At 44.2% G+C, this 20,228-nt stretch overlaps 1 protein-coding gene and 1 pseudogene across 3 annotated transcripts in view; both read left to right on the plus strand.

Moving 5' to 3' along the window:
* FYB2 (FYN binding protein 2) overlaps positions 1 to 19,944 on the plus strand; it is a 109,225-nt gene extending 89,281 nt beyond the window's left edge. For 2 of the 3 annotated variants that reach the window (XM_063939288.1, XM_063939289.1), the window contains exons 15-23: positions 4,711 to 4,771; positions 7,258 to 7,326; positions 8,000 to 8,025; positions 13,077 to 13,137; positions 13,229 to 13,345; positions 14,714 to 14,783; positions 17,095 to 17,257; positions 17,735 to 17,768; positions 19,307 to 19,944. In XM_063939288.1, coding sequence (XP_063795358.1) covers positions 4,711 to 4,771; positions 7,258 to 7,326; positions 8,000 to 8,025; positions 13,077 to 13,137; positions 13,229 to 13,345; positions 14,714 to 14,783; positions 17,095 to 17,257; positions 17,735 to 17,768; positions 19,307 to 19,325 — 620 coding nt within the window. In that variant the 3' untranslated portion in view covers positions 19,326 to 19,944. The remainder of the gene's footprint in view (positions 1 to 4,710; positions 4,772 to 7,257; positions 7,327 to 7,999; positions 8,026 to 13,076; positions 13,138 to 13,228; positions 13,346 to 14,713; positions 14,784 to 17,094; positions 17,258 to 17,734; positions 17,769 to 19,306) is intronic. The other variant, XM_063939290.1, reaches the window with a different exon arrangement.
* Positions 8,496 to 8,615, plus strand: LOC134964007 (5S ribosomal RNA; annotated as a pseudogene).
* Positions 19,945 to 20,228: the final 284 nt, after the last annotated feature.

Genomic DNA, 20,228 nt, shown 5'->3' on the forward strand with positions numbered 1-20,228 from the left:
TTCGACTTTTCTGCAATGATACAAGTGCTGCAATTCGACAAAAGCATATTCAATTCAAGTTTGGAAATTCGACAGCAGTGCTTTTAGACAGTAAATTCGTCATTTTCAATCCGCCACACTTTGGAGGGTGAAACCAATAAAAAAAATTTAAAACATGTTTTTTTTGTGGTTTTTTTTTTCTTGGTAATATCAGATCTATTTATATTAGAAGGGATTAGGTACTTGGTTTGTCTTTTTTGGAGGCACAAGTATTATTTATATATTTTTAAAAATAATATTATTTTTTTATAGATGGAATGGTAAAATCCCGGAAAAAAATGGCGTGGGGTCCCCCCTCCAAAGCATAACCAGCCTCGGGCTCTTCGAGCTGGTCCTGGTTCTAAAACTGCGGGGAAAAATTTGACGGGGGATCCCCCGTATTTTTAAAACCAGCACCGGGCTCTGCGCCTGGTGCTGGTGCAAAAAATACGGGGGACAAAACGAGCAGGGGTCCCCCGTATCTTTCACACCAGCATCGGGCTCCACTAGCTGGACAGATAATGCCACAGCCGGGGGTCACTTTTATACAGTGCCCTGCGGCCGTGGCATTAAATATCCAACTAGTCACCCCTGGCTGGGGTACCCTGGGGGAGTGGGGACCCCTTCAATCAAGGGGTCCCCCCCCAGCCACCCAAGGGCCAGGGGTGAAGCCCGAGGCTGCCCCCCCCCCCCCCCCATCCAAGGGCTGCGGATGGGAGGCTGATAGCCTTGAGTAAAATGTCCGAATATTGTTTTTTCCAGTAGTACTACAAGTCCCAGCAAGCCTCCCCCGCAAGCTGGTACTTGGAGAACCACAAGTACCAGCATGCGGGAGAAAAACGGGCCCGCTGGTACCTGTAGTTCTACTGGAAAAAAAATACCCAAATAAAAACAGGAGACACACACCTTGATAGTAAAACTTTATTACATACTGCCGACACACACATACTTACCTATGTTGACACGCCGACTGCCATGGTCTCCGACGATCCGAGGGTACCTGTGAAAAAATTATACTCACCTTCCAGCGTCCAGAGGTACATCCACGTCCAGAAAATAATCCACGTACTTGGCAAAATAACAAAACGCAAAGACCCGACCAGCGAACTGAAAGGGGTCCCATGTTGACACATGGGACCCCTTTCCCCGAATGCAGAGAGACCTCTCAGAGTGACAGCTGTCACAGAAAGGTCTCTAAAGCCAATCAGGAAGCGCAACTTCGTTGTGCTCACCTGATTGGCTGTGCGCTGTCTGAACTCAGACAGCGCATCGCACAGCTCCGTCCATTACTTTCAATGGTGGGAACTTTGCGGCTAGCGGTGAGGTCACCCGCCGGTCAGCGGCTGACCGCGGGTAACCCCACCGCTGACGGCAAAGTTCCCACCATTGAAAGTAATGGAGAGGCTTTGCGATGCGCTGTCTGACAGCTCAGACAGCGCACAGCCAATCAGGTGAGCGCCACGGAAGTAGCGCTTCCTGATTGGCTGAAGGGACTTCAGTGACAGGAGTCACGTGGTGTCCCGGCATTCGGGGAAAGGGGTCTGATGTGAAAGCATGGGACCCCTTTCAGTCCGGTGGTTCGGGTGTTCGTTTTTTTTTTTTTTTTAACAAGTACGTGGATTATCTCCCGGACACTGGATTGAGGTGAGTATAATTTTTTTCACAGGTACCCTCGGATCGTCTGAGACCGTGGCAGTCGGCGTGTCAACATAGGTAAGTATGTGTGTGTCGGCAGTGTGTAATAAAGTTTTACTTGTCACGGTGTCTGTGTACTGTTTTTATTTGGGTATTTTTTTTCCAGTAGAACTACAGGTACCAGCGGGCCCGGTTTTCTCCCACATGCTGGTACTTGTGGTTCTCCAAGTACCAGCTTGCGGGGGAGGCTTGCTGGGACTTGTAGTACTACTGGAAAAAACAATATTCTTGTCATTTTTCTCAAGGCTATCAGCCTCCCATCCGCAGCCATTGGATGGGGGGGACAGCCTCGGGCTTCACCCCCGGCCAGGGGTGACTAGTTGGATATTTAATGCCACGGCCGCAGGGCACTGTATAAAAGTGAACCCCGGCTGTGGCATTATCTGTCCAGCTAGTGGAGCCCGATGCTGGTGTGAAAAATACGGGGGACCCCTACTCTTTTTGTCCCCCGTATTTTTTGCACCAGCACCAGGCGCAGAGCCCGGTGCTGGTTTTAAAAATACGGGGGATCCTCTGTCAAATTTTCCCCCGCATTTTTAGAACCAGGACCAGCTCGAAGAGCCCGAGGCTGGTTATGCTTTGGAGGGGGGACCCCACGCCATTTTTTTTCCGGGTTTTTCCCGTTTTTTTAAATCGCCGCAAAATCCGGCAAATCGGCCGTTTTTCGCCCGCGGGACTGTCGAATCCGTTTTTTATTGAATATGGTGAATTCCGGCAGCCACCTGCCGGAATTCACCTGTCGAATTGTGTCGAATTAAAAAACAGCGAAAATTTGCCGCGATTCGCCGTGAATTGCATATACCCCATAGTCAGAATACCGACATTTTGAAATGTCAAAATACCATCATGAGTTTTACTGTTTTGTTTTTTGTGTGTCAATTGTCGACACAGTTCGACATGGGCACCGTCTAAGTGTAGCGCTGCATTCGCCATGCTTCAGGCACGGTGCCTCGCTGCTCTCGGCACACTATTATATTCCCCCTCCATGTCCACTGGGATGATAAAGTATGAACAAGTCTGTTTTGGGGGGAAAATTGCTTAAAAACGCATGTCTGCATTTTGACATGTCTGCATTTCAAATGTCGGTATTCTGACTATGTCGGCATTTTGAACATGTCTGCATAATGAATGTCGGTATATTTTACTGTGTCTGTATTTTGACTGTCAATGGCTGTCGTGACCGTCGGTATTGTGTCCGTCGGCAAATCAACTGCCACCCTATTATTCTATTCAGTTTCTGTATACAGCTGTGTATCTTGTATTGAAAGTTAAAAACCAGTACCTCCATAATTCACATATCTCCACTTTGATAATCCACCCAATCATCACCAAATAGACTACATCCCCTATTAGCTGATTATGGGGGTCATTCCGAGTTGATCGCCCGTTAGCTACTTTTTGCAGCGCCGCGATCAGATAGTCGCCGCCTATGGGGGAGTGTATTTTCACTTTGCAAGTGTGTGATCGCATGTGCAGCCGAGCGGTACAAAAAGATCTTGTGCAGTCTCTGAGTAGCCCAGAACTTACTCAGCCGCTGCAATCACTTCAGCCTGTCCGGGACCAGAATTAATGTCAGTCACCCGCCCTGCAAACGCTTGGACACGCCTGCGTTTCTCCAAACACTCCCAGAAAACGGTCAGTTGACACCCACAAACGCCTTTTTCCTGTCAATCTCCTTGCGATCGGCCATGCGAATGGATTCTTCCTTAAATCCATTGCACAGCAATGATCCGCTTTGTACCCGTACAACACGCCTGCGCTTTGCAGTGTATGCGCATTTTTGACCTGATCGCACTGCGGCGAAAAAAAATAGCGTGCGGTCAGGTCGGAATGACCCCCTAAAAACTTCATTTTACCGCAGGAAATATAATGTTGGGAACCTGATTTGACTGGATAGTTGGGGGGCAGGATTACTAAACCCCAGCTCCAGACATTGTCCAGCTTTATATCCGGTTCTACGATCCATTAACAATTGCATGTTTTCCTGAAAAAGACGTGAGACTATGGACCGGATGTAACGGCTTGAGAGATGGCCGGAGCTCCGAGACTCCGGCCGAACTCGTATGTTATTTTATATCCTTAGGGTTGTAATGTTTCCGCTCCTGTACGGCGACATTGCAGAACCCCTTTAGAAAGTGTTTTGTAACACTAGGTAAAACTAGAAGGTGCGAGATTTTCCTCGTCTATGGCAATTTGATTTCTTTCAATTTACAGCTTGTATATTCTAAGGAATAAAGTAAAATGAAACAGAATATTGTCTGTCGCATAAAGATGTATTTAAGCACTGCGCACTATGGGGTCTATTCATGTAGCAGTGAAAAGTGTGGAGAAGTGAGCCAGTGGAGAAGTGGCCCATCACAACCAATCAGCATTGAATTAACATTTATAATTTGCATACTATAAAATTGTACAGAGCAGCTGATTGGTTGCCATGGGCAACTTCTCCACTGGCTCACTTCTGCTCACTTTTCACTGCTTCATGAATAGACCCCTATATAACAATGCCTGCGTCCTTTGTTTAGGAGCACATAGGACTACTGAGCAACTGCTAAGAAGCTTCATATGCAATGTATGTGTGTAATAGAATTTGTTACATTTGATGGCGGAAGAGCGGAATGACGCAGAGAAACTGTAGGTATTGTATAAACGCTAGCGCCGGGATGTAATGAAGTCCCGAATCCAGCGGCCGTGCAGGATAACGGCCGAACTTGGACTTTTTTTTTTAATGTGGCAATCATTTACGAGCCTAAACCATGCCGTGTAAAGAATTGTCCTTTTAAAAAACGTCCAAGTTCCAGCACGGGCGCTGAACCGGGAGTTCATTACATTCCGCCCCGTGTGTGAGCTGAGAAGCCTCTTTTGCATGGGTGAGAATTATATCTACTAACTACTAGTGATGTCAGAGAGGGATGCATTGGTAGGATGGCCATATATGTGTTCACACCACTATTGCTATATTTAAAATAAAAATAAAACTTCTTCACTTTTTTTTTTTAGATTCCATAAAATCCAATGATGTATATGACGACATTGGGATCAATCCTGTAGCACCAAACAAGTCAGTAGCTTCCATTTATCATAATCTAATGTTTACAAACACATTTTCCTATTTTATCTTTCTGTGGCCCAATAGTTGTTGTTGTTGTTGTTGTTGTTGTTGTTGGTTGTTTTTCCATTATTTCTTTTCTTGCTCTTTTATGCACTTTTTAGGATGTTTTTCTGCAATCTGCTTTTCAGATACAATCTTTGCTAATCCGATTCTGCTTTCTACATACTTTTGGGCCTTTGCTTCCGCTTCCATGGATTTTGAATCCCTTGTATGTTCAACTATTTAAATCTCGCTCCCCCCACGCTCCCCCATTACTTCCAAAGGGATCCGGTCTCTAGGTCGAACACTATAGGTCGGCAGTAACTAGGTCGACAGGGTTTCTAGGTGGATAGGGTCTCTAGATTGACATGTTCTAGGTCGACAGGTCAAAAATTCGACCCGAGTTTTTCACATTTCTTTCTTTTTTTTTTTTTACTTTTTAATGCTTAACGATCCACACGGACTACAATTCGGAATCGTAACCTGTGCTGAGCGAAGCGAGGGGACGCGGTGCACGAATTGGGGTTCCCAGTCACAGTACAGAGAAAACGACACCAGAAAAACATAAACTCATGTCGACCTTTTGACCTGTCGACCTAGAGACCCTATCGACCTAGCTACTGTCGACCTTGCATACCACACCCACTTCCAGTACTTTATTTTTTTACCAACATTGGTTTCTTTTTCTTCCTAGACATTGTCTTTCCATATAGCACATACAGTGCGTGTAGGGGCGGATTGGGATGGAAAACTAGCCCGGGAAAATTTATGGAAGCGGCCGTCATAGGGGTGCAGTCTGATGAGGTGGTGGGGTCTGTTCAGATGGGCGGGACCCCTTCTCATAGGGCCTGATTGGACGCAGTTGCACCTTCCTTACGTCTGTTACTGCAGGCCAGGGGTGGATTGGGAAATAAATATGTCCCTGTAGAAGTGACCCGACATGGGAAGCACAAGAGGTATAACACAGCGTGTAACCATGGTGGCATCACTGGATGGCAGAGTTTCTGTACTGCAGAGGTGGAATAACAGGGATGAAAGGGGACATTGCAGTACACTGAGTGGGGTGGGCTGCCTGTAAGTGCCCCCTCACCTGTACATTAGAAATGCCTTTTCACTACGTATTAATTGAATTTTAGTACAATGGTTTATGCTAGGTGAATTATAGCGATCGCCAGCGAGTGTTTTTCTGATGCCTTTATCTTCTGATTTATCTACCCATGAGGACAAAGTCATAAGGGCCCCATGTACCACCCACTGACAAGAAAACACTCGTAGAAAGTAGTTAAGACCAGGGTCACTGAGAGGGGGAGGGGTGGCGGGTACTAACTATCCGGGCCCTGGTTCCATTACCCCTCCCCCACTTACCTGTCTGCAGTAGCAGCCGCAGCCTCTCTCCAGCCCAGCACAGGTGTATGCTGGGCAGCAATGGGACTGGGGGAACTGCCGCTGCTGCACAAAATACTTTTTCCCTTTTTTCTTTTCTTTTTTGAAGGGGGAGTGAACACACCTCCTGTGATAATGCCACCCCCCAAAAAAGTTCCCAGGTCCTGCAGAGCGCTCTACAGCCCTGACTAAGATCAGAAAGACTGCCCCCGCGGCTGTGGGTCCCGTAGCATCTGCTTCTATGGTAGTTACCCCCTGGTCCTAAGTGTCCTCTCACTGGGCATGTCTTTGTTACACCCACTATATACCCACTCATTCTGGTTGGATGTTACCATGCATTTGTTCATTTGTTACTGTCATTTTTAATAATATTTACCTCCCAAATACTTCCCCTTTTCCTTAAGGTGGGTACACACTGGCCGATATATTGGCCGTTCTCTTGAACGGACGATATATCGCGGGTCCGTCGCCCAGTGTTTACGGACGATATATCTGTGAACTCCGTCGTTCACAGACACATCGCGTCGGCCCTGCAGCACAGCAGACGGCCAATATATCTACCGATATATTGGTGGGTCGCTGTGTGTGTACAGGCGGTCGGCCGACCGCCCGTACACATGCTGCGGCAGCCGGCGGTGATTGACAGCTGAACTGTACACGCCCGCCCAGTTCATGACGTCCGTCCCAAACGGATCGGGCAGTGTGTATGCTCTACACACTGCCCGATCCATCCATAGATATATCGGCAGATATATCTATCAGTGTGTACCCACATTTAGACTAACCCCTGTTACTGGTCTGCACTTGTCTATTACTTGTCACCCTCCAGTTCGAAATTTAAACTTTCCTGTGTACCCCATTATATAGGCCATGTTGGGAATACCGGGGCCCAATGTACATGCGGCACCATCCACTGAAGGGGGCTGTGGCCGTGCGCATTCCTAGTTAATAGCCTTTTTTCTTGTGATACTGGATTAGCCCACAGAACTAGCACTTCAACTGTGGGTGATGGGTGTTTTAAACTGCCATTTTTCTCTTACAAAACTTTATGCACTTATTTTTCTAATTTGTAGTCCTGTTGGAAAAAGCAAAGGATTTGTGCACTTATTCCGTAGGGACAAAGGCAAAAAAGAAGATTTAGGGTGAGTGTTGCATTAAGTCGATTTAGTGAATAGTTGATTCTATAGATGGTCTAAAAATCCAAGTTAAACTATTTTTGTTTGTACTCTGCAACCTGTCAGATGTACTGTTCATTTGGTGTATGACTATGTAGGTGCCATTGGCAATCCTGGATTATGGGAAAACCTTCAGATTTTATGACTTTCCCAACCCCCTCCCCCCCCACAACTTTTTACTAGAATAAATGTACTGTATTGGTTGTACATGTCCACCTGCATGTTCTACCAAATAAATGATATCCTCTTTCTGGCTACCATCTTGGTTTTCTACTAAGGCCCCTGTATCCTCCAAACAGAGCTGATTATTTTTATTGCCCTTGGATATGACACATTTGAGCTCTGTTTAGAACTGTATATTACCAGATCTGTTTTGCACTCTATATAAAGGCGATGAATGAAACCAGATACAGTAGAGTATTGTGTAATAGAGGTTTGGAGATGGCATCAAGGAGGTAAATGCCCTTATTTAAATAATTCCATGGTCCGTTTCCATATAGCAACACAGGGCACATGGTTACACTAGGGCTGCCCACACATTCAGGCAATGGGCTCTTGTGTATAGGGAACTAATAAATAATGACTTCTCTTATTCATGTTATGTTGTTGTTGTTTTATGACTGTTTTTCTATTCCTGCAGATCCGGATACGCAACACCTCATTTAAGTAAGTATTTTATAATATATTACATAAAACTTGTCGGCAAGATTGAGCGAAAAAGGAAATGGTGCTTGTAAACACTGGTATTTCTTATGTTACCTCCGTCTCATAGTCATTCTGTTGAAAAGTGGATATTGGTTTATTCCTGAAAACTGAAACATTCATAACTGCAACCAATCGGATGGTTTTATTCCACAAACTTCACTACCAAAAAAAAGAAAAAAAAGCCTAACTCGGGTTAGGCCCCATTGGTTCCTTGCAACTTTTTGACCATCCTTCTGGTCACTATGCACCTGCAGTCAGCTCACTGGCTTCAATTATTTGACATCACCTTGACAAATACAGTATTTTTGGCCTCATCAAGTGCACTTCTTGCTGCTTTCAACTTCCTGAAGGCCACCAGGTATAGTTCATTAGGTCTACACGGAAAAGGTCTATAGTTAATAGGTCGCCCCCAAATAGTTGACAGGGTTATTGCCTACTATCATACCACACTGTTAGATGCCCAATACCATCCGATATTGGAAGCTAAGCAGTGTTGGACTTGGTTAGTACTTGGATGGGAGACCACCTGGGAATACCAAGTGTAGTACAAACCTGACGAAACAAAATACTCTGTGCCTAACACTGATAGCAGAATCCACACTCATCTTTCTTCAAACTAAAATCGTAAACATATCTGTATCTGTCGAATATCCCCATGTAGCCCAGATAGCGCTTCTCAATCACCACTGATATAAGGGTACCCAACTGGCACTCCATAGGATCAAATTCTGAAAGAAGAAGGCCATTTGATAGCCATTATCTACCGGGTTCACTACGGCTGGCCGGCGGTCGTGCTCCCGGCGACCAGCATACCAGCGCCGGGAGCCCGACCGCCGGCTTACCGACAGTGTGGCGAGCGCAAATGAGCCCCTTGCAGGCTCGCTGCGCTCGCCACGCTACGGGCACGGTGGCGCGCGTATTTTATTCTCCCTCTATGGGGGTCGTGGACCCCCACGAGGGAAAATAAGTGTCGGTATGCCGGCGGTCGGGCTCCCAGCGCCGGTATACTGAGCGCCGGGAGCCCGACCGCCGGCATACAGAAGATCACCCTATCTACCCACATGAGTTCCATATGCAATGACCAATTCCCAATGTACTAAAGAAATCTTTCTGTTGGTTTAAGTCAGGCTTTTTCAACCAGTGTTTCGTGGCACACTAGTGTGCCGCGACCAGTTGCAAGGTGTACCGCGGAGCCAGAGCAGCTTCCTGCACCTTCAGAGCGAACTGTTGGCCCAGGCTCTTCTTAGAGGATCAGTCGTGCTCTGGCCATGACCTATGCCTTGAAGACGCGGCGGTGTGATATCATAGGTCACGGCCACCACATATCACCACCCAGCCAGCCCACCCGCCTGCATACACAGCTTTCTTTGCCCACCCACATCCACACCTGCCCGCTGCTCCATATTCACAGCACTCCACTATGAACAACCCCCGCCACTGAGGAACAGGGAGGAGGTCAGCTGACCGGTAGTAGCTAATATTTGTTATGTTATTTTTCCTGTGGGGAACAATAGGATTTCAATAGGATTTATGGGGGGAACAATGTGAATAATTCATGTGGTGAGCAATAGGATTTATGTAGGGAGCAACATGATTTATGTGGGGAGCAACGTGATTGTTTTTTCTGTGTAGGCCAATGTATGTGTGGAATTTTTTTTTTTTTACTGTGAGGGCCAGTGTGTGTGTGTGTGTGTGTGTGTGTGTGTGTGTGTGTGTGTGTGTGTGTGTGTGTAATTTTTTTTTTTTTTTTTAACTGTGAGGGCCAATGTGTGTGTGTGTGTGTGTGTGGAATTTTTTTTTCTGTGGGAAACTGATGGTCTGCGTTGGGAATTTTAAAATATTGTGTGCCGCGAGTAAAAAAAAGGTTGAAAATCACTGGTCTAAGTGATCACGACAAGTACTCCCTGTTACGTGATCTTAAATGTATACGATGACCACAGAATATTTGTTTTTATTATTTTTTATTATCTGTATTGTTTGTTATTTTGGATACACTGGTATTTAAAAAAAATGATTATGAATTTAAAGCTATGTTCTAATTTTCGTCAGTTAACCTATTTGTTCCTTTCCAAGAGTGCACCCAAAAAAGAGTAGTCTTCTTCTCTTCCCTCTGTAGCCCAGCTGTATTTACTGACTCTGGGTGCACCGCCAACATGACCGCATCAGCGGGGCACCCCGTGCATTGTCAATTTTGGTTCTCTTATGATTATCTAATTTACTGGTGCGGAATCGCACACCTTCAAAAGGTCGACAGCAAAAAGGTAGACAACAGAACAGGTTGACGGAGTCAAAAGGTTGACATGGAAATGATCAACACACAAAAAGTGGATTTTTTTTTGTTGTTGCCATTTTTGGTTGTCCTGTTTTATTTTTAACCACTTATGACCCAAATTAGTATATTGCATACCCTCGCATGGCTCACTTCTCTTACCATGCTTCGGGCAAGGTTACTTTTCCCAATTGTAGTCCACGTGGATGGTAAAGTATGAAAAAGTTGGGGGAAAAAGTTGTCGACCTTTTGTACTTGTTGACCATTTGGGGACAACCTATTGTCTATAGACCATGGGTCTTCAACCTGTGGCCCTCCATCTGCTGTGGAACTACACACCCCAGCATGCCCTGTCACAGTTTTGCTATTAAGGTTTGCTACAACTGAGGCAGGGCATGCTGGGATGGGTAGTTCCACAGCAGCTGGAGGGCAGCAGGTTGAAGACCCATGCTATAGACCTTCTCTAATATAGATCTATAAGCCGGATACCACCCCATCTAGGGATCATCCAATAAAACCGCCACCCGTCAGTATGAAACGGTGTGCGCTGGCAGGAATCCAGTTGCCGGGGTGATCATGTCATGTGATATTTATTTACTTATTTACACATTTAGAAACTGGTATCTCCCTAGTCAATATTACTGGACCTCAAGGCACTTTTATCGTATACTCTAGGTCTATCATAAAGGCCCATTTACCTAGAATTACTCTCTATGGGCGGGATTTACTATAAGCCATCGCTGCCTACCGCAGCGATACTAATCGCATATGTACTAACATATGCGATTACTATCGCAATGCGGTATAGGAGCCCCCCCGCGATGGGGTCTCGGGGGTCAGCGGGGGGTCTCCGTCACCTCTCAGACTCGGGAGGTGACCTGTGCAGGGAGTCCCCGGGCTCCTCCTCCTCCCCCCTGCAGCCGGAAGGAGACAAGGCTGTGATGCGGGGGAGAAGGAGGAGTGGGGCTGCACCAGCAGCAGCTCAGGTATGCCGGGGGGAAGGGGAGGTTGTCGTGAGCGGCGTGGAGCGGCGGCGTGGGGCAGCGGCGGCGGTAAGAATCCCATAGGCTTCTATAGGGTATCGCCATAAAAAGATGGCGATACCGTATGAGGCGAAAACGCGGCGGTCGGGAGTTAGTACGTATGAAAATGCAGTAAAACGGGGGTTTTACCGCATTTTCCCTTTAGTAAATCCCGCCCAATATGTCTATACAACGTCTATCAGGTTCATCTATACAGTGCCCTCTAGAGGTGAACACAGAACACTACGAGATAGAATGTACTTTGGCCCTCATTCCGAGTTGCTTTTAGCAGCATTCCACACGCTAAGCCGCCGCCCTCTGGGAGTGTATCTTCGCTTAGCAGAATTGCGAACGAAAGATTAGCAGAATTGCGGATAAATTATTCTTAGCAGTTTCTGAGTAGCTCCAGACCTACTCTTACATTGCGATCAGCTCAGCCCGTTTCGTTCCTGGTTTGACGTCCCAAACACGCCCTGCGTCTGGCCAGCCACTCCCCCGTTTCTCCAACACTCTTGCGTTTTATCCTGGCACGCCTGCGTTTTTTCCGCACACTCCCAGAAAACGGTCAGTGTCCGCCCAGAAACACCCACTTCCTGTCAATCACACTCCGATCACTTCAACGATGAAAATTCTTTGTTTGGACGTGAGTAAATCTACTAAGTTTTGTGCTAAATTACTTAGTGCATGCGCACTGCGTACCATGCGCATGCGCATTTTTGCCTTAATCGCTCCGTTGCGAAAATCAGCAACGAGCGAACAACTCGGAATGACCCCCCTTTATCATTATAAAGTACTCCAGTAATTAAAGTATGAGTACTTCTGTAATTAAAGTATGATCGTTCAACACGGCGCTATTAACATAACAATGAATGAAACTGTTCTCTTTGAAACCCAGTTGTCTCTGAATGTCGGGAACTGTTTATAAATAATATAAATCCTTGATGTATATTCAACAATTTTAATACACGGTAGGGTTATAGACTGTATAATATACTATGGAAAATGTTCCACCCATGGGATTTAACTAGATCCTGTTTACAATTGCTCTGAGCTGAGAGTTTAGGAAACTCTAGGAGAATATATTGTATCACATTACTATAATAACACTGCATTCAAAATAATTCTTTTATTATAATAATAATAATAATAATAATAATAATAATAATACAGCAATATTGCCATAAAATAGGGAGAACAGAGCACAACATTTGGAATATATACGTAGCCAGTGCGAAATAAAGAACTGTCGCTGGTAATAGGTAGCACGGTTGCTGTAGTGGTCAGCACTACCATCCCATACAGATGTATGTAGTTTGTATGTTCTCCCCTTGTTTCTGTTGGTTACCTCCTGGAGCTTTGGTTTCCTCCCACAATCCAAATATATACAGGTAGGTTACTTGAATTCTGACAAAAATATGTTAATTCATATTTTACATATGTTGAGAATTTTTGCCAGTTAATTTTGTGCTGAACTGTTTTTACACTGTATATACAGGATGTGTTTCCCCATTTAATACAAATCTCCAAGTGCCTGGAACCTGAGTATTTGCTGCCACCTGCTGGTGTGGTTTTAGAATTGTCACCTGTTATTGAAGTAGTTTGCCACTAATATTTTCCTTTCATTGAAACATAAGCTCTGCGCCCAAATCATTCCTTTACGACACAACGTATAAAGTGATTCTACCATGTTCCAATCCATCTTTTATTTTCTATTTCAACAGACACAATGTCCCAAGAGGGCTCTGAATATTCCACCCAGGGTATAAGCAGACCGCATGAAAAGTGAGTTCGTTTCTTTGATTCCCAGCCAGAGATCGCTGCAAAATAGGGGGAAATATACACGAAAGTTTAATTCCGGTCATTTCTATTTAAGAGAGAAGGAAGAGAAGTCGGCAGGTTGGCGGACAATATTCCACTCAAACAAGGAGCAGAGAGGGAGGTCCGAGACCCTAGGGGCGGAAGGGTCTGTATTCGCTCATTATTTGGAAGGGTCTGTATTTAATCATCTTAGACGACCACTAAACCACATTGATTTGGTTCCTTTGGCAGTGTTTGCTGTATGATTTGGAATATTCCCCAAAGTTTTAGGTGGTCAAGTTTGTTCTGTCGACATTCGGTAACTAGAAATCACATTGTCTATAGTTACAAAATGTAGACCTGTTCAGAATGTCAAAAACGACACTGTCGACATGAAAAATTTCTAGATGAACAAAATGTCCACAGGTACTTTTAATATTGACACTCGAGTTTTAGCCTAACCCTAAAATTTCTATTTGACCGGCATAACATTTTGCTGGTGTCAGCATTGACAATTGACATGTGATGTCGACATAATGACTACTTACCCTCTTGCAGACTGCAGCAGGTTTGCCACCAGGGTATGTCTGTATTTTTATGCTATATCCATTTTTCCTCTGATTAATAAGTGTTGCAGTCCATGGAGCACCGAAACGTGTCCACTGTCTGATAGTGACGTATCTTGGAGTACCTGCCGCATCAGGCCTGTTCCAAATATATTGCCCTTATTTATCAATAAGTGATCAATTGCACTGAGAGTGATAAATTGCATCAGCCAATCAGCTCCTTACTACCATGTTACAGACTGTGTTTGGAAAATGACAGTTAGGAGCGGATTGTCTGGTGCAATTTATAACGCACGGTGAAATGTATCACTTATTGATAAATAAGGGCACTAATGTGTAGAATACGTTTGCTCTCATTATGTAACAGAATCACCCTCTGCTCGGTCTCGCATGTTAGTATGGTCTTCTGTGAGATTTCAGTGTACCCTCATAAAACACAGATTTGTGAAGTGCTTTTTTTATCCTAAGTTTTCCATAGCAGAATGTAACTTTCTCATTCTTGCCATAAGCCTAACGAGCACTTTAATGCTCCGTTTTTAAGGATAGGCTTTCCTGGACACATTTACATGTGTGCTATATTCTCTCTACGTATTTATGTTGGACACTGCCGCTCTCTGGGAGTTATTACAGTCTTTCAAATGTTCTCGTTTCCTTGCCTTGATTGGTGCTTTTCAATTAACATTTTGCTTTGAATGTTCTTTGATCTTCATGATGAAGCTAATGTTTGGAAATGCACTAAAAAACTGTGGGACCTCTCGCAGACAGGTGTCCTTATTTTAAAACAAATGTAAACATTTTAACTGTACCCAGCTCTGTTACTTTCACCATTCAGCTGTAGCCACCCCTTCTACCAGCTTATGATGAGGGTGCTAAGTTGCTAACCATATATTTGTTTTTAGATATGACTGCACCAGGTGGAGCTAATATATTACGTAAAGCCTATATTACAGTACAGTGTGCTCGGTTCTCATTATTCTATCGATGTTCCCTTGCAGAAAACTTAACACACCAGGAGTGCTGAAAAAGTACGCCAAAGAGGAGAAGATTTTCCGAGAGAAGTTCAAGGTATGGATACACCGCCAAGAGCACATGGTAGGGTGTGTGTGTATGTATGTATGTATGTATGTATGTATGTATGTATATATATATATTAGAGTATAGGGCTATATATAAGAGCACATGGTAGGGTGTGTGTGTGTGTATGTATGTGTATATATATATATATATATGTATTGGAGTATAGGGCTATATATAAGAGCACATGGTAGGGTGTGTATGTGTGTGTGTATATGTATATGTATATATATATATAATATGTATTGGAGTATAGGGCTATATATATGAGCACATGGTAGGGTGTGTGTATTGTGTATATGTGTGTGTGTGTGTGTATGTATGTATGTGTATGTGTGTATATATACATACACATGATGGGGTGTATATATTTATCTTTTGGTCATAAAATGTGATATAGTCATTAGGTCGAAGGTAACAATATCAACATTCATGATGTCACCACTACAATGCTGACATTCCGGGAATGCTGACATGCCAAATGCCAACTTAGTCAGAATGTTGACATTAGAATCAGACTGCGGGACGTTGGGGTGGCCCACTTGGGGGATGCTGTGGGGAATGGGGGGAGAGGTTAGGGATAGAGCAGGTATACTCCCTGAAACACTGCTTCATCCGCAGACTCTGTTGGAAGTCACATGACCACTAAGACCCAGAAGTCTCCGCTCGAACTTCTGCAGCCGTCCGTCACCGCTGGGCCAGCAGAGACGATCTGTTGGCATTCTATCATGTCAACATTTCATCAGTGTCTACATGATTTCATCAGTGTCTACATCAGGCTTTTTCAACCAGTGTGCCGTGGCCAGTTGCAAGGTGTGCCGCGGAGCCAGAGCAGCTTCCTGCACCTTCAGAGTGAACTGTTGGCCTGGGCTCTTCTTAGAGGATCATTTATGCTCCGGCTGTGACCTATGCCTTGATGATGCGGCGGTGTGATATTATAGGTCACGGCCGCCGCGTCTACCACCCAGCCAGCTCACCCACCTGCACACACATCTTCCAGTTCTCGCCCGCATCCACCGCTTTCCTTGCCCACCCACAACCACACCTGCCCAACCGCCCGCTGCTCAGTATTCGCAGCACTCCACTATGAACAACACCCGCTACTGAGGGACAGGGAGGAGGACAGCTGACCGGTAGGGGCTAATGTTTGTTATGTTATTTCCCCTGTGGGCAACAATAGGATTTATGTGGGGAGAATAAGGATTTATGGGAGGAAAAATGTGATTGTTTTTTCTGTGTAGGCCAATGTATGTGTGGATTTTTTATTACTGTGAGGGCCAATGTGTGTGTGGTTTTTTTTTTTCTGTGGGGAACTGATGGTGTGCCATTTTAAAATATTGTTTGGTGTGCCGCGAGTAAAAATAGGTTGACAATCACTGGTCTACATGATGACTGTTGACATGGTTAAAGTCGACACAGTATCCCTAACACCATAATCGGTGCTGAAAGTAGGGTGGTACAGAGTACCATTAATAAATATGGTGGTGGTACACAGTACCACCAGCCCACCGCTGAGGCATAATTTCTAAGGGACATTTTTGTAAAATGGTGTCAGTGGCATAACTTGGCATTACAGTGTGTGCCATAATGTGTAATAAGCATTACGGTGTCTGAAATAATGTGTCAGCTGCATTACGGTGTGTGCCATAATGTGTAATGGGCATTACGGTGTGTGCCATAATGTGTAATGGGCATTACGGTGTGTGCCATAATGTGCAATGGGCATTACGGTGTGTGCCATAATGTGTAATGGGCATTACGGTGTGTGCCATAATGTGTAATGGGCATTACGGTGTGTGCCATAATGTGTAATGGGCATTACGGTGTGTGCCATAATGTGTAATGGGCATTACGGTGTGTGCCATAATGTGTAATGGGCATTACGGTGTGTGCCATAATGTGTAATGGGCATTACGGTGCGTGCCATAGTGTGTAACGGGTGTTACAGTGTGTGCCATAATGTGTAATAGGCATTACAGTGTGTGGCATAATGTGTAATGGTGTGTGGCACAATGTGTAATAGGCGTTATGGTGAGTGGCATAATGTGGCCATGCCCCTATTGTCATGTAGCCCATCCCCTAGTTTTGTGTGACCATGCCCCCCCATGACACGTGACCACGCCCATTTTTACTATCCGTACCACTAAGAAAAAAATTCTACTTGCACCACTGACCATAATATATACTGTATGCCATGGTGCCCTCGACCAGACCATTCCTGGAGTCCACACTTGTCACACTGAATCGATGTGTGTTATTTGTTAGTGCATCTCCCTCAGAGTGTTTATTATGCTTTATTTAGTATACCGGAGATATTAATGCTATAAATATTGCGACTATCAATGACCTGGCTCCACTATCGGCAAAAGAGAAGCTGGAACTTGCAGTCACGGCGGGAGAAACCGTTGAGGTCATAGACGTCGTCAATGAGGAAAAGATCATCTGCCGAAATATTGCCGGGAAATGTGAGTCTTGCTTTTCTGCCCCGTCTTCTTATATGGGAAATGGAAACACTGTTCAAGCATTTTGGTGCATCTAAAAAAAATGTAAACAATAAAATAATTTGTAATTTATGGTCTTTACTCCCTACTGTTCTCTAAATCCCCATCTGGCGGTTCCGTAACAACTCTCTGATTCAAATGTTTCCAACTCCTGAGATTGTCTCCTGATATTCATATTAGTACAGTATGTTTGGCTTGTCCATAATTTTACCTGTAATTACCCAAGCAGCCAAAGCCTAACATAGAGTACCTGGAACCTAACCCCCTAACATAGAGTACCTGGAACCTAACCCCCTAACATAGAGTACCTGGAACCTAACCCTAAAGTCGTGTCTCCAGTAATAACTGTCCTGGTCTCTGATAGGCTGGGTTTGGTTTTGCAGGCATTTGTCTTGTCTAAGCTAATTGGTACATACCAACGACTATGCTTCTCTTTTTCAGATGGATATGTCCGGATTGAGTATTTAAACTTTCAGTAAGTTGATCACTGATACAGGTGTCTGTACATTTATTGATAATGCAACAAATGGGAAGTCAGTGGGTCCTGTTTGTATTTATTTCTAACATGTCCCTGGAAAGTATCGTTTCTTATCGGCACATAAAAGCAGTGATTTTTATTGGCTAATCATCATCATTCCCATGCTAGGATAGTGGCCTATGGAAAGAGCACCTTCCCGGCGAAGAATACATAATAGATGGCCTTCAGGATGCGCCAATGTGGAGAAATCTAGAGGTCTCTCTCCATCAAAAATAAAATGTAAACTATAGGCTGCAAAGGCATTTGTTATCGCATGTTATACATTGACCATATTCTCAGTCACCACAGAAACTTATGGGGGGGCTGTTTATTTGACCGAAAACATGGGATAAACTTCATAAGCAGATTAATGTAGGGGTGCAGAGGATACTGTACCCTGGACCCTCTCTTTCAGGGGGCCCCCAGCCAGAGCACACTGACATCACTAGATCTCCCTCTTGGGCAGCAGCATGCAGCAGGACAGTATGCAGTGCAGGTAGAGACACAGGAGTATCAGGTTTCATGAGCTACCAATGTAGCTTCCCAACCTGAGGATAGATAGGAAGGGGTTGAGAGCTGTAAGTGACCCAAGGATCCCGGGTTCTCCTCCTCCTCCCTGCCTAGATGTCTGGTTTCTGTGTAACCTGTTATCTAATGAGAGCATATGGGTCTAGAGAGAGACACACAGAGAGTCCTGTCCCAGTGTGTAAGTAGTACAGAGGCTGCTGCTATTTTTGCATGTGACAAGATAAATTATAGGTTTTATTTTTCTATGTGCATTTAAGGTTGTTTAAGTTGTCTTTGTTCCACTACAGGAAAAATTAATAAAATAGTTGTGTCTCAATTAGGTGAAGCTATAAACAGTACCCGGGCATTATTAAACTATTAGTTTAATATACACAATCCATACATCCCAATATGACCCATTCCAGCAGGGACAAAATGCTCTCTACCTGGACTTCACCTCTATTAAAACACCTTCCTTATCAATTAAATAGTTCAACACAGTTGACGGCAAATATACATTAAAAGGGAAGTCCAGGTACAGAGCCTTTTGCTCATGGAATGGGTCATGTTGGGAGGTATGCACAATCTAATATACCCCCCCCCCCCCTTCCTTCCTCTAAGGACCCCCTGACTTAAGTGCCATGGACCCCACCAATGGTGTTTGATTACTGGTTGTCGGTAGCAGTTATTTGAAACATAAGGAGGAGGAAAGGTCATGCATTATAAAAATATTGAAAACGCAATCTGCTGGAAGCTATTCTCATTTTCTTATGTGTGTGTCTGTGACCATCATCAACTTACATCCAGTTCTTGGTGGCCGGTTATCTTACCTTTGCGCAGAGTAGAGGGCAGTCATACGGCACCAGGAATTACCAGTATCCCATAACTGTACATACAGTACTACAATAACTAGGATTCAAAAGAACACGTAATTGCCTCTCTCTTTATTTTTTCTTGTTTATTTTCTTTTTCTTTTTGTCTTATTACAGACCGGAACATTTCTCATAAAACAGAAAATAACTGGAGTAAAAAAAAAAAAGTGTTGGAATAAATGGACCCAATCTGTAAGAAGATACTCGGTGCGGAATATTAGAGTGTAAAGGCTGGGACGTGTAATAACTGCACAGGTCCTAAATGGCTGGATATTTAACTCTTAAGTTCTGATAATAGGACAGATGTATTAAGCCTGGAGAAGTGATAATTGGAAGGTGATAACGCATATGTCAATTTACATATTGGAGCTGATTGGCTGGTGCGTTATCACCTTGCACTTATCACTTCTTTATCACTTCTCCAGGCTTAATACATCTGCCCCATTATCTTTATTACACAACAATGAAATGTTATACACTTGGCCTAATTTTTGGAAATGTTTTTGAAACCTTCTATTGTTCCATCGGTGACGCTTGGAAGTCTGTAGTAGTCCAGGTACCCGGACAAGTTGATCCAAAGAATTGGATCCACTCACTTTTTGTGAGGTATAGAGACTGCGACGCCTTTATTACAGATCTCTGTATTGGCTAGAATCTTTTTAGAAGATGTTCACTTTACTTATCTGTGTTTCATATTGTATAAGTCTGCGTAAAGGTGAAGAACACTTAAGTATTTAATAAAATATATGTGGTGAGACGGCGTTTAATTTATGATCGATGTTATGGTTGTAGGGTTTCCTGCTGTATATCTGGATACAGAGATATATAAAGATACAGCATCATTTTTACATACAGCCAGAGAGTTTTAATGGAAATTAAAAGTGAACCTATATGATGTGTGTGGCTAATTGGTAAGTTACAGTGTTCGAGCATTTTAATTAGAATGATCTGAATCTTTCCATTCAGGCATGTATTACGTCTGTTCTAGGTCCCAAGTTGCAGTGGTAGGGGGAATATGGCACTGTACAGTATGAAAATA

This window comes from Pseudophryne corroboree, chromosome 9 (assembly GCF_028390025.1).
Source record: "Pseudophryne corroboree isolate aPseCor3 chromosome 9, aPseCor3.hap2, whole genome shotgun sequence".
In the NCBI taxonomy this organism is placed as follows: domain Eukaryota; kingdom Metazoa; phylum Chordata; class Amphibia; order Anura; family Myobatrachidae; genus Pseudophryne; species Pseudophryne corroboree.